Genomic DNA, 26,075 nt, shown 5'->3' on the forward strand with positions numbered 1-26,075 from the left:
ATTAGGTCCCCGTACGTGGTGTATTTTAAGTCAGTTGAAAATGTTATCTTGGACTCTCCGTGTTTCCTTTTCAAAAGAAATGAAGTCCTTCACAATTGTTGACTCTGTTTGCTTTGCTTTTTTTGTGCAGACTTCTGTCAGAGGATGTAGGAATGGACATCCCCTTTGAAGAGGGAGTGCTAAGTCCCAGTGCTGCAGACATGAGGCCCGGTGAGAGCAGCCATTGTTCATTTCCTTCAGTGGTATTCTATATTCCAGCATTTTCATTATCCAGTGAAAGACTTATTTCCTGTGCATCTAACTCATGATTTCAGTGATAAAAGTGAGAGGAAAAAAGAAATGTGTGAGATGAAGGTGTCAGGCTGCATTTGGTTAATTTAAGAGTTGGCTTGAATATTGATTCTGGCTGGTGTGGGCTGCATTTTATCTCCTAGGCCACAGCCTTATCTGCCAATGTTTTCAGTTCCTGTGATAATCGGCTACTGTACGTCGTACCAAAATCTGACTAATGTCTAAGTTTCCCACATTATACGTAATTGTACAAATGTTTAAAATTGAAAATGTGATAGGTCAAGAATGCTCAGTATCCTGACTGTCATAAACCAAAACCAAGACAACAACAAAAAAACAACCACCCGGCCGGGCGCGGTGGCTCAAGCCTGTAATCCCAGCACTTTGGGAGGCCGAGGCGGGTGGATCACGAGGTCAAGAGATCGAGACCATCTTGGTCAACATGGTGAAACCCCGTCTCTACTAATACAAAAAATTAGCTGGGCACGGTGGCGCGTGCCTGTAATCCCAGCTACTCAGGAGGCTGAGGCAGGAGAATTGCCTGAACCCAGGAGGCGGAGATTGCGGTGAGCCGAGATCGCGCCATTGCGCTCCAGCCTGAGTATCAAGAGCGAAACTCCGTCTCAAAAAAAAAAAAAAAAAAAAAAAAAAAAAAAAAAAAAAACAACCACCCTACATTTTAGGGGTTTACAACCCAAGGCATACACAAAAAGGAATTTAATTTTTCAGTTGCGATTTGCATGCCTCTCGCTCTGTTCCAGGGTCACTCTCTTGCATGACACCAACTCCAGGATCATACCAAGATCCTGAATCATGTATTCTCAGCCAAGCCTACAGTGTGCTAGGAAGAAGAAAGGCAATTGCGTTTGTTTTCTGTCGTAGTATTTGAAATGCATTCTTTAAAATACTAGTCATGTAACAGAATTATTTCTAAATGTTCTATGGCCAGATGTGCTTGGTAACCACAGTATATTTATTTGAATCTTCAAAGCTGACAGTGCACTTTTGAATGATAAGAACACTAAGGCTGTGGTTATCTGATACGGTAAGCAGCTAGTCACACGTGGCTATTTAATTAAAATGAAAAATAATTTTTAAAATGCCCTTCTTCAGTTGCACTAGCTGCATTTCAAGGGCTCAGTCACCACATACAGAACATTTTCATCATCACACAGAATTATTTGGGGCATCGTTGCTCTGCAAATTCTTGAACTATTGAAACTCAGTGTTGAAACTTACTGGTCAATAGAAACTTTTTTCAAGTAATACATAAAACCATTACCTGGAACAGAGTTTGGGTGATGTTCCATTCAGAAAAGAAAAAGCTTAATCACAAGGGAACAGTGCCAATTTCCCTAGGACAAGGCCAGAGCTAGGATTCCAGAGTTGAAGGGTATACCAGACTCTCTTCAAAATACGTCATGCTTGGGACACCTGTCATTTCTGGTTTTAGATGAAGGCAACAAACTGTTCTCTCCTACTCTACTCTCACACTGAGCACATCTGTGACCAGAGGTGTAGAGTTTTTTTGTTTTGTTTTTGTGCCACACACCAAGCAATTTTCTAGTGAACACCAACTGGGTGTCCTATAATTCAGTTCTGATACTATTTGCCTTAGGAAATGACAAGGGTTTAAGACCTCTGTGCCTGGAACCAGGGCCAAAGGCCAAATACATTTCTTATTATACTACAGTAGGTTATCTCTCTACCTTCGTTTTGTTGGCTTATGCTTGGTTAAAAATGACTCCTCCAGCTCTGCTTCTATTAAATGAAAAGCAGCATAGATGCACACTCTAACGAAAGGAGGGAGCCGACATGTAAGATTATCGCTGATGTTCTGGGAACCAACGTCAAGTGAGATTGGCATAAGAGCTGGTGACTGCTTGGGTGAGTTCAAAGAATGTTACCTGGGAGGATAATTCAGCCAGTTAAAGGGCACTGAAGATCATATACAGAGTTGTCAGGACCTAAGGGAAGTATTTTGGGAGTGTCTGTGAACATGACAAAGTTCTTAATCTGCATTCCATAGGAACAAAGTCAACATGAATCATTAGAAAACATAGTTGGCCCTCTGTATCCATCGTTCTAAATCCATGGATTCAACCAACCACAGAAGAAAAATATTCGAAGAAAAAAAATTGCATCTGTACTGAACATGTACAGACTTTTTTCGTGGTCATTGTTTTCTAAACAATGCAGTGCAACAACTATTTACATTGTATTAGGTATTATAATTATTCTAGAGGTGATTTAAAGTATACAGGAAGATGTGCATTGGTTATATGTCAACACTACACCATTTTATATCAGGGACTTGAGCATCTGTAGATTTTGGTATCCACCAGTTGTCCTGGAATCAATCCCTTATGGATATCAAGGGACAACTGTGTATGTAAGCGTAACTGTTTTTCTAATGCAATATACTGCATGAAAATTCAGTTCAATATTATAGCAATTTCAAGTTTTTAGACTTGAACAGGGAAATTCTTAAAAACTAGTTATCTCCCCATTTAGCAATAGCTCCTACTTCCTGTTTCTATGTGGCCAAGGCTGAGATGGTTGGGAGGATCCAGTTACTGAGGGCTGCTTTCAAGAAGGATGTCTAAATCTCATACAAGGATTTCTATCAGGTCTGCTTTTGCTGAAAGGACTTTAAAAATGTTTTCCATGGGGGCCAAACCCACTCTTGGCAGCCACATATAGGTTAAGTATCCCTTACTTAAATGCTTGGACCAGAGTATTTCAGATTTGGGGTTTTTTCAGATTTTGGAATATTTGGATTATACTTACTGGTTGAACATCCCAAATACAAAATTCTGAAATCCAAAATACTCTGGTGAGTATTCCTTGGTGCATCATATTGGCACTCAAAAAGTTTCAGATTTTGGAGCATTTGGGATTTTGAATGTTTGGATTTAGATCGCTCCCCTGGTTTAATACTTGATGTTGTTGTTCTCTTTCTTCTTTAGAACCTCCTAATTCTCTGGATCTTAATGGCACTCATCCTCGGAGAATCAAGCTCACAGCTCCAAACATCAATCTTTCTCTGGACCAAAGTGAAGGATCTATTCTTTCTGATGATAACTTGGACAGTCCAGACGAAATTGACATCAATGTGGATGAACTTGATACTCCCGATGAAGCAGATTCTTTTGAGTACACTGGCCATGGTAAGTCGCTAAGTTGGCAAGGCCAAAGTTAAATGCTAAGCAAAATATTTTCTAACAAACCTCTTATCTTTGTGCCAGTGGATCATTTCTGTGATTTCTAGAAGCTTCTGTTTGTATGTCAGGTCATAGGTGGCCATGATTGACAGTTTGGAGCTTGACAAAGTATAGTTCACAGAGGTTGTGTATAACCATTGCTCTTTATTAACCCCTACTCTGTGCTAGCATTTATGCTAGGCACTAGGGCTAAAGGAAGACTGTTATATGCTGTGTTGTCAGAGACCTAGGGCTGGGTTTGCAGAGGAAGAGAATTTCATCCAGATGATACAGTTTGAAGAAGAGAAATCAGAGCTTGACAATTTGTTGTGTAAGTTCCCACTGTCTGCAATGTTCTTTTTGTTTTGTTTTGTTTTTGAGATGGAGTCTCACTCTGTAGCCCAAGTGTAGTGCAATGGCATGATCTCGGCTCACTGCAACCTCCGCCTCCCGGGTTCAAGCGATTCTTCTGCATCAGTGTCCTGAGTAGCTGGGATTACAGGTGCCCACCACTATGCCTGGCTAAGTTTTGTATTTTTAGTAGAGATGGAGTTTCACCATGTTAGTCAGGCTGGTCTCGAACTCCTGACCTCAGGTGATCCACCCACCTCGGCCTCCCAAACTGCTGAAATTACAGGCGTGAGCCACCACGCCCAACCTGTCTGCAATGTTCTTTTCCCCAGATCCTTACATGACTGACTCCTCTTTATTCAGTTGCTAATCAGATGTCACCTCCTCAGAGAAGTCTTCCTTGCCTTCTATAATGAAAGGTGCTTCCCATTTCCCTACTCCCACCACCTAGTCACTCTCTGTCCCAGTATTCATTTTATTTTGCATGTACCATTAATTCAAATTGTATTATTTAACTATTTGTTTGCATCTTTATTATCTTTCTCCTACCACTCGGATGTGTGCTCCATGAGAGCAAGGACTTTATGTTTGATCCTGCATCTCCAAAAAAGTAGGAAGGAAGAAGGGATGGTTTAGAGGGAGTGGGAGAAATGATGAAAAGGAGATAATTCAAAGTCGTCAGATCATCCAAGGCTGACACTCCTGATATGAACATCAGTCTTTAGTTTTTTCTCTTGCTCTATGAAATTTGGTTTAAGAAATATGTACAAATATAAAGCATTTGCTTTTTTTTTTTTAATGCCTGGCATTATGTAGTTTCTGTTTCAGTACTAGCCAGGGTGGAAGTCTCTGAAGTTATGATATTTGAAAGTGAAAGCGAGAGAGTCTGGGACACATCTGTTGCTTTTATTCATTTTAAAAATTCACACAATCTTAAAAGCAATACAGTCCCACAGTTAAGTGATGGCCTGACTTTTAGAGACCTGCTAGTTCCAGCAGTTCCACTCCTAAAAGAGCATAATTAGAAAATTCACTGAATTAGCTAATTATTTCAACCAATGGTCACTGAGCCAACAAGGCTACTACCATGACCAGCCTAGGTCAGACTACCTTGACAGAACTTAAGGCTTTATTTCCTCAAATTAAAAAAAGGAAAAAAAAAAAAAAAAGGAAATGGCTAAACTACTTGTTTTATAGTCTATTATGCTTAAGTAGAAATTTTTTTTTCTTTTTCTTGTTTTTTTTGACAGAGTCTCACTCTGTCATCCAGGCTGGAGTGTAGTGGTGTGATCTCGGCTCACTGCAAGCTCTGCCTCCCGGGTTCAAACGATTCTCTTGCCTCAGACTCCCGAGTAGCTGGGACTATAGACACGTGCCACCAGGCCTGGCTAATTTTTGTATTTTTAGTAGAGATGGGGTTTCACCCTGCTGGCTAGGCTGGTCTCAAACTTCAGACCTTGTGATCCACTGGCCTGGGCCTCCCAAAGTGCTAGGATTACAGATGTAAGCCACCACTCCTGGCCAACTAGAGATTTTTTTTTCCCCATAAGTTATTGAGGTACAGGTGGTATTTGGTTACATGAGTAAGTTCTTCAGTGTAAGTAGAGATTTTTATATTGCATTTTTATCACGTGTGAATTTCTATAGTTACCTGGGTAGTTGATTCTGTAGGTGGAAATACACAAATAGGAGGTGAAAGAAGGTCTAGAATTTGTATTCTTTCCTGTCATCCCAGAGCGTCTTCAGCAGCTCCTCTGTCCATCCCAGTTGCCCCTACCAGCTCCTGCTCTTTTCCTGCTAATATATTAAAATCCCACAGAAGACTATGGCATGACCCTACTGGCCCCTCCCTCGCCTCCGCATTTGCTTCCCTGTTGCCAGAAGAGCTGTGTCACACCACATCTGAACCTTTTATTTTTATACACAGTAAAACTGTCAAGCAAAGCAGTGGTGGCTGAGCAAGCTGGTAATTAATGCTGTCACTTGCTGACATGGCTCTTTTAATTTAGTTGACATAGCTATGTTGAAAGAACCAGTTTAATGGCCACAACCCTGCTTTTAGGCCTTAAATGCAAAGGACAGAATTGGAAAGCAAGTTGAATTTTAAAATCTACCTTAATTTTCAAATGAAAGGTACATGGTCAGACATTTTAAACAAAAACATGAAACTTTGAAAGCACAAAGTACCTCTGAGTAGCTGTATTTTGTAAACACGAGAATATGAATAAATGACTATATAAAAGGGTTAGATTATAAATATGTTTTAGTCCTGAAGTATGAAATTAATGCTTGAAAGCAGCCTGTTTCTTGGGTTTCTCGTGTGAGCATTTTGAACCTGGCATATACATTCTAAACAAAATAGGGGTTTTTAAAGTACAGTTTTTCAAAAACATTTGGTCCATAATTTATTTTCTTTTAATGAACACTTTTTCATTTATATTTTTCATTTATATTACATTTTTCATTTGTATATTTTCATTATATATTTTTCATTTATGTTTCATTATATATATTTCATTATATATTACATATTTTCACTATATATTTTTCATTTATACATTTTAAATTATTATACACTTCATTATATATTTCATTATATATTTTTCATTTCATTTATTTCATTTTATAGATGAGAACACTGAAGCACAGAGAAGTTAAGTAATTTGCCTAAGTCACACAGCTAGTTGTTGCTCTTAGTTCCTGGCCCATGCTGCTCCTCAGTGAATATGCTAACAATGAATGGGAAAGGGTCTGTTACTAGATTGGGCTTACAGACTTGAAGCCAAACGTGACAGCTCTTGCTCACATTTAGACCTCTTTTTATCCAGTTTTCTTGACTTGGGGACTCTTAAAAAAAAAAAAAAAAGGAAGAATTCCTCTACCAGATGCCTGAAGGTACTTGAGGGCTACTTTTAAAAATGAGCAGGATTTATATTTATTGAGACAAGAAGTCTGTACTCTATATAGAGAGAATATATATAGTATACTATATGTTATATATACACATATATACATATGTATATATTAAATATACATGTATAAATATATTATACATTATATATTATATAATATATACATATAAAAATATATATGTAAATATGTATTAAAATATGTGTGTGTATATAAAAGTGTGTGTGTGTGTGTGTGTACATATATATGTATAAAGACAGGCCGTCACTCTGTCAGCTAGGCTGGAGTGTAGTGGCATCTCAGCCCACTGCAACCTTGATCTCCCAGGCTCAGGTGACCCTCCTGCCTCAGCCTCCTGAGTAGCTGGGACTACAGGCGTGTGCCACCACACCCAGCTAATTGGTGTATTTTTTTTGTAGAGAGGAGGTTTTGTCATGTTTCCCAGGCTGGTCTCAAACCTATACTATTTTAATAGAACAATTTGTATAGAACATGCAGAATATATAGAATCATCATACTTTTTGAAAAATAAACATGTCTGTGTGTGTGCAGAGGAAGAGTGATACACATCACGTAGTAATAGATTAGTGGCATTGGTGATTTTTATTGTTTTCATGAAGAATTTCTATATTGCTGGCACTTTCATTAATGTGGTTTACTTTTTAAAAATGAACTTATTCTTTAGTGCAACTTCAGGTTCACAGCATATTTGGGTGGAAAGTACAGAGTTTTCCTGTATCTTGTTTCTCTACACACATTCACTCCCCTTCACTATCTACATTCCCAAAGTGGTTGGTTTGTTACAATTGATGAGCCTGCATTGATACATCATTATCACCCAAGGTCCATAATTTACATGAAGGGTTCAGTTTGTGTTGTGCATTCTATGGCTTTGAGCAATTGTACAGTGGCAGCACGTATCCACCATTGTAGAATCTTAATAATAGTTTTTCCGCCTTAGTTCTCTGCACTCTGCCTATTTCTTCCTTTCCCCCAACCTTTGGCAATCACTGATGCTTTTACTGTCTCCATAGTTTTGCCTATTCCAGAATCCATGTAGGTGGACTCATACAATAGGTAGCTTTTTCAGGCTGGCTTTCTTCACTTACACAATTAAAGTTCTTCCATATCCTTTCATGGCTTGACAGATCATTCCTTTTTAATGCTGAATAATATTCCACTGTCTGGACGAATCACAGTTTATTCACCTACTGAAGGACATCTTGGTTGCTTCCAAGTTTTGGCAATTATGAATAAAGCTGCTATAAACATACATGTGCAGCCTTTTGTGTGGGCATACATTTTCAGTGCATTTGGGTAATTACCAAGGAGCATGACTGCTAGATTGTAAGGTAAGAGTATGCTTAATTTTGTAAGAGACTGCCACACTCTTCCAAAGCAGCTGGGCCATTTTGCATTCTCACAGCAATGAAAGCGAGTTCCTGTTGCTTTGTATTCTCACCAGCATTTGGTGTCAGTGTTCTGGATTTGGGCCATTTAGGTAAATAGTGGTATCTTGCTATTGTTTTAATTCAAAATTCTGTAATGACACATGATATGGAACATCTTTTCACATGCTTACCTGTCACCTGTATATCTTCTTTGTGAGGTACCTGTCCAGGTCTTTTGCCCATTTTCTTATTGTTGAGTATTAAGCATTCTTTGTATATTTTGGATAACAGTCCTCATCCGATATGTGTTTTGTAAATATTTTCTCCAAGTCTATGGTTTGTCGTCTTCTCATTCTCTCTGTCTTTCATGTAGAAGTTTTAATTTTAATGAAGTCCACCTTATCAATCATTTCTTTCGTGGATCATGCCTTTGGTATTGTATCTAAAAAGTCATCTTTGCAGCTAGAGCCAATTACATTTTCTCTTCTTCTAAAAGTTTTATAGTTTTGCATTTTACATTTAGGTCTATGATCCATTTTGAGTTAACTTTTGTGAAGGCTCAAATGCCTGAGTCCAGATTCATTATTTTGCAGGTGGATACCCAGTTATTCCAGCACTATTTGTTGAAAAGACTATCTTTGCTTTACTGGGTTGCCTTTGCTCCTTGTCAAAGATCAGTTGACTATATTTATGTGATATGTGTTTTACTATAACCATAATAAAGAATGTAGTATACAATTTTTTTTTTTTTGAGACAAGGTCTCACTCTGTCACCCAGACTGGAGTGCAGTGGTGCCATCATAGCTCACTGCAGCCTCAACCTCCTGGATTCACATGATTCTCCCACCTCAGCCTCCCAAGTAGCTAGGACTACAGGCACATGCCAACATACACAGCTAATTTTTGTATTTTTTTGTAGAGACTGGGTTTTGCCATGTTGCCCAGGCTGGTCTCGAATCCCTGATCTCAAGCAATCTACATGCCTTGGCCTCTCAAAGTGCTGGGATTACAGGCTTGAGCCAGTATGCCCACCCAAAAATTTTTTACATGAGGGAATTTTAATAAAATTTGCAGAAAACAAAACGACCCTATCTTCATCCCACAGAAATGACCAGGGTAGAGCTAGAGCAGGCCAGAGGGTACCAAACAGGATGAAGAGGGTCTGGTGGATGGAAAGTTCCCTGGAGGGAAAGGAGGGTGTGTAAAAGAGCATCAGAAGATAAACCTGCTTCAGAATCCAGAGTTCTGAGGGAGTAGAGACCAGATGGGAAACTGAGTCCCAGGAAGGGAGCTAAGATTGGCATCCTAGGGTCCTAACTCACGTAGGAAGGAAGAAGCAGAAAGGGCTTCCAGACAGATGGGTGGATTTGCACAAAGGACACAGTGCTTGGTCTGAAGCCAGTGGTTTATGGTCTGTCTTTGATAAGCTGCCGCATGCTGGTGGGAACACAGTGGAAGCCTGAGTGAGCCAAGGCTCTGTAGGTGGTGGTAGCTGTTGGTGTTGGCAAAAAAGGCTCGGATTGCTTCCCAACCGAACTTCGTTTTGCTATCTCAGTCACTGGTAATTAGACACTTCTGAATGTATAATTGCACTATCTCAGTCATTGGTAATTAGACACTTCTGAATGTATAATTGCAGATTCTTCCAGAAGATAATGGTGGTGTTGTGGCTCCCTTATAGATTACCTCTATTTCCAGGAAATGATCCAAGTTTTCCTTAATTTACTCACTCACCTTCCCAGTTGTTTTTGAGTGTTCTGAATAAGTTTGCAAGCTAAGTAGGGAGCGGGTTGGTGGAAGTGAATATTAAAGGGATTCAAGGCACAGTTTCTTACCGAGGGACTCGCAGCCACTTTGTAAAATAAATGAGAGTTACACACTTAGGGTACAACGTGATAGGTTAGAAGGGCTGAAAAAGTTAAAGGTTTTGACTGTATTTGCTTAGTAACTGTGATCTGAGGCGAACTACTTCAGAATCAGTTTTTGCATTGGTATAATGACCTAGTACCTGGTACAAGGTCAATACTTAATACAATAGTGCTATTATCATCAAAGTGCCATAGACGTGAAATGCAGTGTAAATTCAATGGTACTTTTCCAGGAATGGAAAAATAAGAATGATAATATCTTGGGACTATTGTGAAGGTTATAAAATAATCTTTTCTTGCAAGTTACTTAAACATACAAAAAATAACCATCATTACACTCTACTAATACTTCTAGTAAACATGGAAACAATTGCTGCTTATTCTTTTTTAAAAAAATGGTTACCTTTTTTTGAATGCACAAGAGTAAATTTCTTCCCAGAGAAGGCTCAGTAGACTTTTGTATTGTCTTACGCACCCATCAGTTTAGGAGTCTTGTGCATTTGGGGTCTTGAAGCAATTCTGGTTTACAAAGTTGTTTCTCACTTACTGTAAAATCTTTGTGTGGCATATTTTGAAACAGTAAATAGAAATATCAAATTTATGTCCAGGTGTGCTCCCAACAGGAGGCTTAGCCCAGTTGTAAGAGTCTTAGAGTAGGAGTCTTGGCTGGTAGTATCATCACAATTCCAGGTTGAGGGCCCCAAAAGATTCTGAACACTGAAGAGATGTGGCCTCCAAACTCCAAGATTTTCTCAGCCTAATACACAACCTTTCACGCCATTAGAAAGACCTGCAATCTTTACCCTGATCAAGGATGAGTTGGTCCTGGCTCACACACACCCTGGACCACCACCCTTGCAAGACAGCTCAAGCTTTGCACCTAGTCTCACTCTCAGCATGGCCTTAACGATCGATCTGGTTGTTCAGTTAATAAAAAAGGACTTCACTGAGTATACTTTATGTGGTCAGGATAGTGCTAAGTTCTGTAAAAGTTGTAAAAAACAAGGACTTCCATCAGGTTGATTCTGCAGGATGTAGCTTACAATTTGCTGTTTAGCTGCCTGCACTGTGGAGGACTTGCTCCTTCAGCCCTGCTCTGTGCTTTGTTTCCAGAAGATCCCACAGCCAACAAAGATTCTGGCCAAGAGTCAGAGTCTATTCCAGAATATACGGCTGAAGAGGAAAGGGAGGACAACCGGCTGTGGAGGACAGTGGTGATTGGAGAACAAGAGCAGCGCATTGACATGAAGGTTATCGAGCCCTACCGGAGAGTCATTTCTCACGGAGGTAGTCAAGCTCTGTGTGAATCTGGGAAATGGGGGAAGGGGCAGCCATTTTATTTAAAATCAGAAAGTGAGTCTAGAGTTCTCTGGAACATCACATCTCAAAGGCCCTCTTCTATAATCAATAATCAGGGAACTGTAGAGCCAAGTATGTTTCCTCATATTCAATTCAGTAAACATTTGAAATCCTACGGGGCAAAGACAACTTTCCGATATAAAACAGGCTTTTCATGCTACTTATGTGATAGCTATCATCTTCTGTGCAAATTTACTGAAAGCCATAGTTGTCTGATTTAGATGTCTGTTTGGCATTCTTACCAGTCCACTGTAGGGTTGAACCAAACAGAGTATGTGACACCATGGCCCGTATCATAACACTATGCCCGAGGTGCTTCTCATTACAAAATGATCTTCTCAATCCTCTTCAGAAGCTTTGGGGATTTTTTTTAGACTCAGCTTGGTAATTGTTCCCCCTACCTGAAGTTTGCCTTTCTGTAAGCTGCAGTAAATCTGGGCCTGACAACAGCCAACCGCAGTCAAAGCCTCTACCTGTTTGGCGAGAGCCAAGGGAGAGAGAAAAGTGTGTTTTATGTTTCCAGCACTTTCTCAAGAGCTCCTGGAGCATATGTGGCCTTGGTTAATTTGGAATTCACAAAAAGTCACATGAGCGCAAGCAACACATTTAACATTGTCGACTTCAGAAAACGTCAACAGCGTTTTGATTTTTTGCTTCATACCTTCCTTTCCTGAAGTCCTGAGGCACCGCTGTAACCACCCAGCTGTTCTAGAAAGTGTGAGCTGACAAGGCAGTTGTTGCTCTCTCAATTCACTCTTCCTTAATGAGGACAGGGAAATAACAGTCTTGGCACTGCAGTAGAACACTGCTTTTGTTTTCTATTGTAACAAGCAGAACGTGTTTTGTTATTTCAATCAAACCTTCCTCTGCCAGCAGGTTTTTCACCTTCCATCCCGTACATTGCTACCCCCCACATAAGTATCAAGACCACCCAGGGAACCTGACCACTGTAGCAAAGGGGAATGCCAGTCCCTGCCCTTGGCCATGACTTTTCTTTTTCTTGCCTTACTGTTTGACCTGAAATGGAAATAGGACCCCCGATCACTGCTGTGGAGTCAGGGGCAGTTTCCTCTAAGGGAAATCATGCCCATAGCCCTTTGGAATGAGAGTTGGCCCAATCTTGCTGAAAGTAGCAGACAGCTGGCTGTGGAGTCAACCCTTTTGTTTTTTATGTGAAAACCATAAGAGGAACACGCAGTGTTCCCCATCTTCCCAGGTCACACCTCCTTTGCACCACCTATCAGGTATTTTTGGTTTGTTTTCTTTTTGAAAATAAAACAAAGGCTGCCTGTAAGAGGACTCTGTTCATTTTTTAAAGTATTAAAAAATTAAAATGTCTATCAAATCAAAGTCACCCGGTGATAAGCCCTATAAATATTTTTACCAGCAGCTCTTACATGCAGAGTCCCTGTGTTGAAAGGCAGCTCATGGTCCTGCTGCTCTCCTAGGGCTGTTATCTGCTAACATCCAGTAGATTGTCTGCTTGTTCTTTAGGTGGGCTTGGGTGGCGTGGTCAAGCCCATCAGTCTGTTGGCCAAATCAGGAGAGAGTGAATATCATCAGAGCACTGATGGTCAGAAAATGCCACTGCTTCTGCCTGTGACAGTCTTTGTAACAATTCACCTGAGGCCTCAGGGCTAACCTGGTTTGCTGTGCTCTCTGTCCCTGCCACCTCCTCCCTTTGGCATTTGCTCTTCTCCATTCTGTGTTGCAAGCTCCGTTTTCGTCTGTGTGACTGTCTGATTTGTTTTGAAGAGAAGGCAGCTACCTCCCCTCTCCCCAGCCCTGCCTCGGCCCTCTCCAGGCACTGGCCTGCATGAAACATGCCTCTGGCTGCACCCATCCGGAACTTTAGCGAGATGCCACCTTTTCCTACACCCTGACCGGCTTTTGTGCTCTGTAGGTAAAGATACTTGAGATGTTACTTCTGAATTTGCCAAAGCTTTGTCTTCCACACTGGGAGTTTACACCACTCTCTTAGACCCCAATGATGAGAAAGCTCCTTACCAACCTACTGAGTTTGTCCTCCTGGCTTCTGACGAGCATTTAAAAAGCAGCAGTCACTTCACAGTGAATCTTGTTTGCTGCTTGGTATTTTGCTGTGAGGAAGTTTTCTCATTCAGGCCAATAGAGACGTGCCAGCTGCACAGCGTTCTATGCCGAAAACTGTAAGGCGGGGGCGATCAAAAGAGCTGCAGAAGTTAGCCCCAAAGCCAGGCCCTGCCAAGTGTCCCACCTGTTGAGAATACTGGTGGCATGATGGCAGTATTTGAATAAATAATTCAGTCTTCAGCATTGGTGACCTTGATATGAGCTATTGCCAGAGGCCCTGCATACAATGTAGAAGAATGAGGCTCGAAACCCATCTCTGCCACTTACTAGTCTGTGACCTTGATACACTACTTATCTTCTCTGGGCCTCAATGACTTCACTGAGCCCATGAACAATATCTCTGCCATCTGCATAAATAAAAGTAAAGAGGGATTGGGATGGTTTTGCTAAGCCAACAATATGGGGTCCCTCTGAGGCTTTTTTTTTTTTAACTTGGAGCAGAGAAACCCATTTAAATAATGGAGAACAATCACCCCAAATAATGTTAACAAGGAGTTTCCTTTCTTTCTTTCTTTCTTTCCTTTTTTTTTTTTTTTTTTTTTTTTACTTCTCTTATTTCATTATAGGAGATTCAGGTAACCTTCTCTGCAGTCTTGCTGGACAAATGACCCTGGAAATAATGAGGAGAAGAGTCACTGGCTGGTGTGTGTGTGTGTGTGTGTGTTTTGATTGCGACTGTGACATCTTTCCTGTGTCTCCATTCCATTTGCTGGCCAGCAAACTTGTGTTACATCCCTTTCATGCCTGTCTGTGTCACTCAGGTAAGGTTTGCGTCCTGGCTTCAGAGGGTGTCAGGAGACACGCGGTGGGGTTGCTCAGGCACCTTACCCAGCATATACACCCTGAATTCACCTCACCTTTATTGGGAAGAGAGTCTAATGAAATAAATGTTTTAAAACCAGACTTCAAGTGAATGATGCTGTATTCTCAAGTATGCAACTTTACTTGAGTAAGCTGCATACTTGAGACTAGAAATTGAGGGGTTAGCTGACCCCCTCCTAGGTATTTGGGAGAGGCAAAAAGTAAACGATCCTACGAATTCTAGTTATTGCACTTTGCCTGCAATTATAGCATTATATGATTTTTTTAACTGTAATCTTTTTTTAGCAGGAAGCAGCTATAGAAAAATTAAGGTATTATCTGAAATATCTCCCAAGCCTACCAATGGCACTGGCTCTTGATTTAGGAGGAAAATCTTCCTGTGGAATTCTTTTTCTTTTATTTCCCTCCTTCAATTATCCCCTCTCCTATTTTCTTCCTTCTCTATTTGGCTCTTCTCCCCTTCCTAAAGCTCCTCTACCCAAAAGTACAAACAGCCATTTTCATTTCTAAATTTCAGTACTTCTCATATTGAGACTTTCCTTACTTAGACAGCGATCATGAAGTCGTAAGCTGATCCCATAGTATTCCTTTAGTTGAATGAACTCAGATGAACATGAGGCTACAACATTCAAAGGGCAGACCGCATTTACAGAGTGAGCTGAACTGCCATTTAAAATGACATCTGAAGTACTGTTGACAAACCAGTCTTTCCCTTTCAAAAAACATTTCTTAGAAGTTCTCTGGCAATAAAGAAATCAAAGGAACTGAGCCGTCATGATCTTGAAATTACAGTAACACTCTGGAGCCAGACTGCTACATTTAGAAAGATGCTTTTGAAAGGATGCTTTCTTACTTGCTTTTAAGTTGGATTCATTATGTCTGTTGTGTCTTTTAATGAACTTTGTTTTTTCATCGTGCTGAGGATGAACTGTTTATCTTTGTGATGTGAGGATTAGGCTAGCTCAGGCACCATATCCTTTGTGGATTTCCATTTAGTTATGCATTCTTCAGAAATGAAATTGTTTAACAAGCAATTCTTGTATTAAAATATATCTCCTCCTGCCCTTTTCCTTCATCTTGCGTTCTAAAAAGTAGTAGTTGATGATAAATACCTGTATATTGGAAAAGACGGAACTAAAGCAAAAACATTCAGAGAGAAGCTCCTACGTTGCTCTTTCACAAACATGTGTTACATGAGTTGAAGACATACATAGGTAGCATCTTCTAAGATATGTAGTATAAATACTGTATACAACAATATTGTACCACCACATGTAGTATAAATATTGTATACAACTACCTCAAGTTAGTAATACGCACCCATAATTGGGTATATTTTTAGTAGTATTACTCTCCTCCCCCATCTTTTTTTGCAGTAGAGTCACATTCTCTTATAGAAAACATCTTATTAAACTGCTTTTCAAGAGTTAATTAACTCCATCCAGATCTATACACAGCCAATACTTTACTGCCATGTAATCACTAGTAGGTATTTAGAGTTCTGAAAAAACTAACACATTGGTTTCTGGGAGGACTGAACCAGGCTTAAGTGTACGTCCTGTCTTCCTACACAAAGCTTGGAGGAAATCTCTATTTAATGATTCTACAGTCCAGAACTATATGACATAAACTGCAATTGTTTAGACAGGGATAGTAAAAAATAAAAATTCAGACATTGCTTCCCTTTTTAAGTGGGAAAGACACATGACATTCCATATAGCTACCTCTGGGGGTCTGACTGATACCTGCTGTGAGTTTCAAAGAAACTATGGAAAATGGTAAGCTTGCTTAAAAGACAGGGCGATTCCAAAATGATGCCGGAGCTTTCAAAAGATGGGGAATGGTGTCCTGAAATGCATCTATATGTTCTTTGACCCCTGGAGTTTCAATGGCCACACTTCCTGCTTTTCTCACTTGCTGTTTTCTCAGCACCACCTGCAGGTAGCACCTCTACTCTTCCGTCCCATGTTACTAGGAAGCAAGTACAGAATTTCATACGACTGAAATATAATTTAACCAGACCCATTCTTAGTTTTCCTCCTCTTACAAGAGGAAGTTGTCTTCCTCTTCACAGAATTCAGAATCTAGCCTCTTAACAGAAACCAATGTGTTAGTTTTTTCAGAACTCTAAATACTCACTGGATGATTACCTGGCAGTAAAATGTGGGCTGTATATAGATTTGTTGTTGTTGTTTTGTTTTGTTTTGTTTTGTTTGAGCCAGAATCTTGCTTTGTCACCCATGCTGGAGGGCAGTGGCATGATCTTGGCTCACTGCAACCTCCACCTCCCAGGCTTAAGCCATTCTCCTGCCTCAGCCTCCCAAATAGCTGGGATTACAGGCAGGTGCCACTACACCCAGCTAATTTTTAATTTTTAGTGGAGATGGGGTTTTGCCATGCTGTCTAGGCTGGTCTTGAACTCCTAGCCTCAAGTGATCCACCCACCTCAGCCTCCCAAAGTGCTGGGATTACAGGCCTGAGCCACCACACCTGGCCGGGGTGTATATAGATTTGGATGGAGTTAATTAACTCTTGAAAAGCAGTTTAATAAGATGTTCTCTACAAAGAGACAGTGACTCTTCTGCAAAAAAGATGGGGCAAGATATGCCCAAAAATATACCCAGTTATGGGTTTGTTGTGTCATATAGTTCTGGACTGTAGAATCATTAAATAGAGATTTCCTCCAGGCTTTGAGTAGGAGGACGGGACATATGCTTAAGCCTGATCTAGTCCTCCCAGAACCCAATGTGTTAGTTTTTTTCAGAACTCTAAATACCCACTGGCGATTACATGGCAGTAACATAGTGGACAGAACAAGGCCAGGCTAGAGCTTTTCTTGGGTTCTTACACTGTCTGTTGATCTCAGGGGCACTACAGGCCTCAAAATCAAAATAAAGATGTTTTACTTGTCTACTCACTAGTATTTGATCACTGGAGTGTGTGAGTCAGAGATTACATTGCAGTTCAGTGGCTAAATTCTCCCTTAAAATTAAGCAGTGTCTAAAACTAAAAAGAACTAAAGATCAAACAGAATATCTTTCTTAGCCATCAGAAGAAAGAAGTCTGTATAAGAACATATATATTAGTATTATAGAAATCAGACATTCATAAATCAGTCTTGCCTTCTCATTTTATCATGTTGAATATTTACACACCCTGTTTACAACTATGTACAACACATATAATCATCCGTGATATATGAATAGCCTACATATGCAAATATAATTGCACTGTATATTTAACACTCAATAAAACATAGATGTTAACCACTGAAAGATAACTATGTGTATATATTACAGCTAACTATATGTGTATATACTACCTATAGTCATATATAGTCATATAACTATATGTGTATATACTACAGACCTGTAGTCAATCCCCATTTCATGTAGCTAATATATCCACAGAGACACACTTGCCAAGACTCCAGATTTATCCATTAGGTCAGATATTACCTTGTTAAGAGCTTTCAATTGGTTACAAATGTCTTTTTGTTTGTCCCCCAGGATACTATGGGGACGGTCTAAATGCCATCATTGTGTTTGCCGCCTGTTTTCTGCCAGACAGCAGTCGGGCGGATTACCACTATGTCATGGAAAATCTTTTCCTGTGAGTGATACTTACAACAAAGTGCTTTGAGTTAATGTCTGTGGCATGTAATGGCAGATAGAGCATCTTTAATTAAAGAAGATAGATGATGTAGAATATTCTAAGTCTTCAATCAAAAGTCAGTAAGGTCTCTGTCAAAGAATGTTGCTCAAGGGGATAAAACATTTAAAGGGGCTCTTGTCGGTAGAATAGACTGAAAACAAAATGAACAGAATTTCGCTTCCATTTTAAAATTCTGTAACATTTCCTTTGGGCAAAGTATTATTTTTGTTCCTTGATACATGTTCTTCGTCAGCTAAGACTGACTATAACCTGACTTCATTTATATCTGCCCTTATTTAACCTGAGTTACCCTTAATATTTGAGAACATTGTTGAAATTTTTGAAAGTCAGGATTCTTTCTAACCCATACATTTTTCTAGTGTACCTACATTTAAAAAATAGGTAACCATACCAATAAATGAGTAATACTCTCAGAGGAATGCTCTTAGGCAAACTGTATTCTTCCCAAGGTAAAGAGGTAATGGGCACAACCATTCTTGAATTTCATACACCTTGTACTTTTAATGTTATTTAATTATGGTGGCAGTCAGATTTTATGTGGGAACTGAAAACATGCCTCTTCCTTCCTGTGATCAGATATGTAATAAGTACTTTAGAGTTGATGGTTGCTGAAGACTATATGATAGTGTACTTGAATGGTGCAACCCCAAGACGGAAGATGCCAGGGCTAGGCTGGATGAAGAAATGCTACCAGATGATTGACAGACGGTATGTGGGCTCTATTATTTAATCACTAGTTTGACTTCCTCAATAGTGACCATATTGTATTCTCTTTTAGTCTACTAAAAATGCGATCACATTTTAGGAACACTGAGTTATGTGTATTTAAAACAATAAATTATAGTAATATTAATAAAAGTGTGATTTGATGCCCAAAAGTTGAAATAAATCAATTCCCCCCTAGATTTTATTAAATGTAATTCAAACCTGGCAGACCAAGTCTGTTTTAAACTATGCGTGTGCTGTTGCCACAGGAAGGTGCAACTTGAGCTGATAAACCAAAATACCCCTGCTTCTTTAGTGGTATCATGTGACCTTGCTGCCATTTATGTGAACTGGGACTATTGTGATTTGGAGAACCATTGTGCTCTTTTTTTGACATTCGCTGTCAGTTCAAGTTAGCCACTAGATGTATGCACTCTAAGAACACAACCATTCTATTTTACATTTATTTCTATGAGAAAATGAGGTTCAAATCATACAAGTTTCAAATTATGTCTCAAAAATCATTCTTGTCATTAATCACGGCCATTCTGTATATTCCCACCAGGTAATAGTAACTGGCATAAAACTCCCTAAAATTTATATATATACACACACACACACACACACACATATATAATTTTTTTTTTTCAGTTGGAGTCTCATTGTCACCCAGGCTAGAGTACAGTGGTGTGATCTCAGCTCACTGCAACCTCCACCTCCTGGGTTCAAGCGATTCTCCTGGCTCAGCCCCTTGAGTAGCCAGGACTATAGGCGCCAGCTAATTTTTTAAAAATTATTTTTAGTTGAGACAGGATTTCAACATGTTGGCCAGGCTGGTCTCAAACTCCTCACCTCAGGTGATTCACCTGCCTTGGCCTCCCAAAGTACTGGGATTATAGGCATAAGCCACCATGCCTGGCCTAAATTATATATATTTGTATTTAGGAATATGTTTTATGTTTAATTCCCACTGAAAATGGGCTAAGAGTAATGTATTTTTTCTTTTTTTCAAAATAGGTTGCGGAAGAATTTGAAATCATTCATCATTGTTCATCCATCTTGGTTCATCAGAACCATCCTTGCTGTGACACGACCTTTTATAAGGTATAGTTATTATTGTCATAAAGTAAAAGTACTACTAGTAGATTTAAAAAATATGTACTCATTGTCCTAAAAATAAGAATTCATAAACTAACAGAACCCCAGGGAAATATATTTGTCTCTGCCTTTCCTGGAAAGTTACTTTGGACTAGTCACTGAGAGTCCCTAATTAAGAGAGAGAATGTTTTCATGATGAATATTTCCCCCAGATTATTATAAGACATGACCTCTAAATTGCTTGCTGTAAACACGAAGATGAAGTGGTGGGATTTTCATGCCACATTAGAAAGGGGAATAGGTAATACATTTAAAGTGATGTGTTATTATGTAGAGAATAAGAAGGGTATGGTAACATGACAGTGGAAACTAAAGATGAATCAAAGGCAGAAACAGAGGCCATATCATGTCTTAATTGTTCCATTTCTTCTGAACAGACCTACACAATGTTTGTGTAACTATCACAGTTATATAGAATCTGGGCAGCCATTTTGAGAGCTGTGTTTTGATCACCCATGACGAGTCTTGGTTTTGATTCAGTGAATATTTATTTGTCTCTTATTTTAATTAGGTTCTATATAACCTTACATCTTGGGGATGCAAAGTAAAATAAGATATGGTTCATAATATAGCAAGACTTCTAATAGTTAAATGAAAAGAATAATATTTATTTTCTAGATAGCTTTAAAAACAGAATAAAATCTTGCCCACCATCAGGGTACAGATTAGATTAATGGAAATTTTCCCATCTTAAAATTATTAATGAATTTCTTTTAAAAATTCTAATAACTTCACTTCTAGAGAAAAAAAACTTCAAAATCTTTTTTTTTTTTTTACATAGATTTTACCGTAGCTTCCAAATTCTACCTTTCTTGTTCAGTATTGACTTATTATTTATTATTCTTATTCCCCACTTCCAATGACCGAGTAGCAGGATTCACCCTCATTTCCCTGTGGCAATGGTAGCTGTTTACCATACTGTGTTAAATTGCTTTTAAAAATATCATGACCAATCAGGCAGGGTGGCTCACGCCTATAATCCCAGCACTTGAGGAGGCAGGCAGATCACTTGAGGTCAGAAGTTTGAGACCAGCCTGGCCAACATGATGAAACCCCATCTCTACTAAAAACACAAAAAATTAGCCAGGCATAGTGGTGGCATGCCTGTAGTCCCAGCTACTAGGGAGGCTAAGGCAGGAGAATCGCTTGAACCAGGGAGGTGGAGGTTACAGTGAGGCAAGATCATGGTAATGAACTCCAGCCTGGGCAACAGAGTAAGACTCTGTCTCAAAAAAAAAAAAAAGAAAGAAAGAAAAAAAGAAAATACATATATAAAATGACCTATTTAAGGTATACAAAGAGCTACTTCTTTTAATAATTTCAGAACATGCTTTAACTAGGGAGTAGGAATCAATGTATGCTGATAAGCTTTTAAAAAGTTTAATGGCTAGAAAAGTAAACATTAGCATTGTTACTGATTCATCAATGTTTAATAATTCAGCTCTTATAATTATAAAACAAATGTTTTTTTCTTAAGTAATGTTAAAAGATAAACTTTAGACAAATTAATCAGTTTATTTGAGCAAAAAGTGATTTATGAATCCAGCATCACTTTGAACCAGGAGAGGTTCAGAGAGCTCCACCCAGCAAAGTGGGCAGAGAGTATTTGTCCATAGAGAAACAAGATGCTGTATAGAAGTAGCTTGATTGGTTACAGCTCAGCAGTTACCTTATTTGGGTACAGTGTGATGAAGCTTTTGCCTTATATGGTCATGGTCTGATCACTTGGCAACCTATGATTGCTGAAGCCCAGCTGCTTTGATTGGCTGAGACAGCTAATTTTTGCAAAAATATACTCATAAGTTAGGTTGGAATTTTATTTACATACTATGTTAGGTTGCAGTTTGCTACCTAGGAACTCCAAGTACAGAGAAAGCCTCAAACCAAATTTAGTTTAACAATAAGAAAACATTTGTTACTGTCAGCATATTGAAAATTATTATAATTCAACACTACCTATTGAAGGGAGCTTCAAGATAACAATGACAACAATAGCAATAAAATTATAGCAAGAGTGTTGTGGTAAATTATGACTAATAATGGTGTACATTTATTGAGTGCTTATTTGCATGATCTCATTTAACCTAATGACAGCCCTCTGAAGTAGATACTTTTTTGTTCGCTTTTTGTTTTGAGACACCCAGGCTAGAGTGGAGTGGCACAATCATGGCTCACTGCAGCCTCAAACTCCTGGGATCAAGCAATCCTCCCACCTTAGCCTGCGGAGTAGCCGGGAGTGTGCCACCACACCCAGCCAAATTCTTTTATTTTTTGTAGAGACAGGGTCTCATTATATTGCCCAAGCTGGTCTCGAACTCCTAGGCTCAAGCAACCTGCCTGCCTTGGCCCAAAGTGCTGAGATTACAGGCATGAGCCACCATGCCCAGCCTGAAACAGATACTGTTGACTATTTCCATTGTATGGGAAAAAATTCTGAGGTTCAGGGAGGTCAAATAAATTGTCTAAAGCAGGAGCCAGCAAACATTGTTTACAAAGGTCCAAATAATGAATAGTTTAGGCTTCACTGGCTCTATAATGTCAGTCACAACTACTCAACTCTGCCATTATAGAGCAAAAGCAGCCAGTGGTAACATGCAAACAAGTAAGAGCTGTGTACTGATAAAACCTTTTCTTTTTTTGAGACAGAGGCTCACTCGGTTGCCTAGGCTGGAGTGCTGTGGTATGGTCTTGGCTTACTGTAACCTCTGCCTCCCAGGCTCAAGCAATTCTCCCATCTAAGCCTCCCAAGTAGCTGGGACTACAGATGTGTACCACTATGCCTGGCTAAGTTTTTGTATTTTTGGCAGAGACAGGGTTTGCCATGTTTCCCAGGCTGGTCTTGAACTCCTGAGCTCAGGTGATCCTCTCACCTCAGCCTCCCAAAGAGCTGGGGTTACAGGCATGAGCTACCATGCTCGGCCTCTGATGAAACTTTATTTATGAACATCAGAATTGAATTTCCTATGATTTTTACGTCATAAAATACATTTTTTTTTTTTTTGACATGGAATCTTGCTCTGTCACCCAGGCTGGAGAGCAGTGGCGTGATCTTGGCTCACTACAGCCTCCGCCTCCTAGGTTCAAACGATTCTCCTGCCTCAGCCTCCTGAGTAGCTGGAATTACAGGCACGTGCCACCACACCCAGATAATTTTTGTATTTTTAGTTGAGATGGGGTTTTGCCATATTGGCCAGGCTGGTCTTGGACTCTCGACCTCAAGTTATCTGTCTGCCTTGGCTTCCCAAAGTGCTGGGACTACAGGTGTGAGCCATGCATCTAGCCAACATCATATTTTTATTTTTATATTTTTTTACCCACTAAGCAAAAAAAAAAACAAAAAAAAAAAACAAAATCATTCTTCACTCAGGGACTATAAAAATCAGACAGACTTGTGCCTGTAATTCCAGCTACTCAGAAAGCTGAAGCAGGAGGATCTCTTGAGACAAGGAGTTCAAGATCAGCCTGGGCAACATAGGGAGACCCTGTTTCTGGAAAATTTGTTTTAAAATTTAGCTCGGCACTGTAGCATGTGCCTGTAGTCCTAGCTACTCCAGAGGCTGAAGCAGGAGGATCACCTGAGCCCAGGAGTTCAAGGCTGTAGGGGGTTATGATCACGCCACTGCACTCCAGCTTGGGTGACAGAGTGAGTCCTAGTCTCTAAAGAAAAAATAAAAAATTGACAGCAAGCTGGCTTCAGCCACAGGCTATCATTCACCAACCTCAAGTCTAGGGTGACACAGCCTATAAATGATAGACTCAGGCTTTGAACCCAGTTGTCTGCCCAATTCTAAAGAAAACCCACATCAAGTACTTAATAATTGTATTCTACAATTTCATCAGGTAGGAGCCTCTTTAAAGATCCTCCTTTGAATCAATTTACATCAGTGTTAGAAACTGGTAGATTGAAAGAAGAGACCACTAAAATGTATTATAGGTCTTTTCACTGCTGAAGGGTAACATCTATGGTGGAGGTATACAGCAAGTTCATTTCAAACAATGAGTTATTGGCAGTTTGGAGATTTCTCAAAGAACTTAGAGCAGAACTACCATTTGACCCAGCAATCCCATTACTGGGTAAATACCCAGAGGAATATAAATCATTCCACCATCAAGACATATTCACGCGTACGTTCATCGCAGCACTATTCACAATAGCAACGACATGGAATCAACGTAGATGTCCATTAACAGCGGACTGGATAAAGCAAATGCAGTACATAGACACTATGGAATACTACACAGCCATAAAAAAGAACTAAATCACGTCCTTTGCAAGAACATGGATGGAGCTGAAGGTCATTATTCTAAGTGAGTTACCCTAAGAAAACCAAATACTGCATGTTCTCACTTATAAGTGGGAACTAAGCACTGACTACACCGCAGACGCCAGGGCCTCCTAGAGGGTGGAAAGTGGAGGAGAGTGAGGATCAAAAACTACGTGTCAGGTACTATGCTCATTAACTAGGAGACAAAATAATCTGCACATCAAACCACTGTGACATGCACTTTACCCACATAAAAACCTGCACATGTACCCCTGAAAGTAAAGTAAAAGTTGTGGAGAAAAATGAGTAACTTGTGTGGATTGGGAAATCACATAGCTAGATTGCTGTATTTAGGAGCTCGAAGTCTGGAGCAGACATGGGCAGACAAGTAAACGATTACAATGCAGGATACAATTGTACTTTGAGGAAGTGATGACTCAAGGTGAGGGTGAGTTTGGGGGTATACCTTGTAGAGAGCGCAAGCTGAGAATTAGCATCAAGAGAGGCTTTACACAAAGAGGCCTTCCCTCAAGGTGAGTTTTGAAGGACTAATAGGATTGGCCAGCTGAAATTAGGGAGAAGAACAATCCAGATCGAAGAAACGGGTAGACAAAACGGCAGATACAAATACATCAGTAAGGACAGAACATGGCATGTTCAGAGAACTGTAAAATCCCAGCGATGTTAACACTGGAGCCGGAGGTTTTTCCTTTGCATGACTTCTTCTCCCTCTCAGTTACCCAGTCAGTCTTTTATCAAAACCTGAATTTAGCTCAACAACTCCACAGGAAGAAAAAGGTTTAATATAGCATATCACCAGTAATGTGTGTTGACCCAAGACTTATCAGGAGGGCCAGAAACTACTGTATGGAGAGGAAGGTTGTTCACAAGTCACCACCCAAAATTGCAAGTAAAGTATTAAAGATAGATGGATAGAAGAAACACCTCAAAAAAGCTTCTTACTAGAATGCATAGCAGTTAAACACAAGGCAGTGCAGATGGCAGACAGCTTAGCAAGATCCCAGCAGACTAAAACGGCCTTTGCATTTGAAACATTCAAGAATGTTAGACCCTTGATCAAGTTCTCTTTCAAGTGGAATGATATATTTTTAAAATTAGTTTGGAATGACACAAATAATAGGAAAATCCATTCTTCAGAAATGCATCCTATCATTACAGCTAAGATCAAGTTCTTCCTTTCACTATTACCAGCTCCTATTCCTAATCCCCATCCCCAGAGGCAAATTCTTTTATCAGTTTCATTGGTATCCTTCCAAGTTGTTTTCTGTGCATTTATACATATCGAAAGTTGCTTGTAATTTAAATCCAATTATTGGAACATGTTTTTGAATGTTGGTTCATCTAGAATAAACGTTCAACCTAAAACTTTAAAAAAAACATAATTTTTAAAAAATAAAATAAACCAAAAAAGATAAATGAGTTTACATACGTGTTTAAGGTATCGTCAAACTTGGTAGATTCTGAAAGAACTAATGATAAGGTTTCTGTTTCTTACAAACAAATAAACAAGTAAACAGAGACAAATGAGCCATAAAGCAGTGACTATTCAGAGTAGCAGGAACCACTGGGAGGCTGTACAATGTGTGGTCAAGAGTTTGAACCCCAAAGTCAGACTGCCCAAGTTAGGGCTCTGCCATTTACTAATGGTGAGACATTGGGCAAACACTTAACTGCCCTGTATCTGTTTGAAAAGAGGATAATAACAGTATCTACCTCACTAGGCTGTAATAAGAAATACATGCATTCACGTACGTAAACCACTTAAAACAGCATTTAGTCAAATACTGCATGATCTCACTTATGTGTAGAATCTAAAAAAGTTGAACTTGGGCCATGCTCACTGGCTCATGCCTATAATCCCAGCACTTTGGGAGGCCGAGGCGGGCAGATCATGAGGTCAGGAGTTCAAGACCAGCCTGGCCAACATGGTGAAACCCCATCTCT

General features: G+C 39.6%; 2 protein-coding genes across 15 annotated transcripts in view; one reads left to right on the plus strand and one right to left on the minus strand.

Moving 5' to 3' along the window:
• PRUNE2 (prune homolog 2 with BCH domain) overlaps positions 1-26,075 on the plus strand; it is a 292,750-nt gene that overhangs the window by 243,185 nt on the left and 23,490 nt on the right. For 7 of the 9 annotated variants that reach the window (XM_012474544.3, XM_064361635.1, XM_012474547.3 and 4 more), the window contains exons 10-15: positions 131-210; positions 3,261-3,461; positions 11,128-11,301; positions 17,817-17,919; positions 18,559-18,690; positions 19,705-19,791. In XM_012474544.3, coding sequence (XP_012329967.2) covers positions 131-210; positions 3,261-3,461; positions 11,128-11,301; positions 17,817-17,919; positions 18,559-18,690; positions 19,705-19,791 — 777 coding nt within the window. The remainder of the gene's footprint in view (positions 1-130; positions 211-3,260; positions 3,462-11,127; positions 11,302-17,816; positions 17,920-18,558; positions 18,691-19,704; positions 19,792-26,075) is intronic. The other 2 variants (XM_012474548.2, XM_021667121.2) reach the window with 1 other exon arrangement.
• The window catches only part of GCNT1 (glucosaminyl (N-acetyl) transferase 1), a 198,186-nt gene that overhangs the window by 13,137 nt on the left and 158,974 nt on the right, over positions 1-26,075 (minus strand). For 3 of the 6 annotated variants that reach the window (XR_010337029.1, XR_010337026.1, XR_010337027.1), the window contains exon 5: positions 6,618-6,692. The exons of the other annotated variants lie outside the window; for them this stretch is intronic. The gene's annotated coding sequence lies outside the window, so the exon portion shown is untranslated. The remainder of the gene's footprint in view (positions 1-6,617; positions 6,693-26,075) is intronic. 6 annotated transcript variants of the gene reach the window in all.

The sequence above is a fragment of the Aotus nancymaae genome, unplaced genomic scaffold (genome assembly GCF_030222135.1).
Source record: "Aotus nancymaae isolate 86718 unplaced genomic scaffold, 86718_ANA_hifiasm-v0.15.2.pri h1tg000041l, whole genome shotgun sequence".
In the NCBI taxonomy this organism is placed as follows: Eukaryota; Metazoa; Chordata; class Mammalia; order Primates; family Aotidae; genus Aotus; species Aotus nancymaae.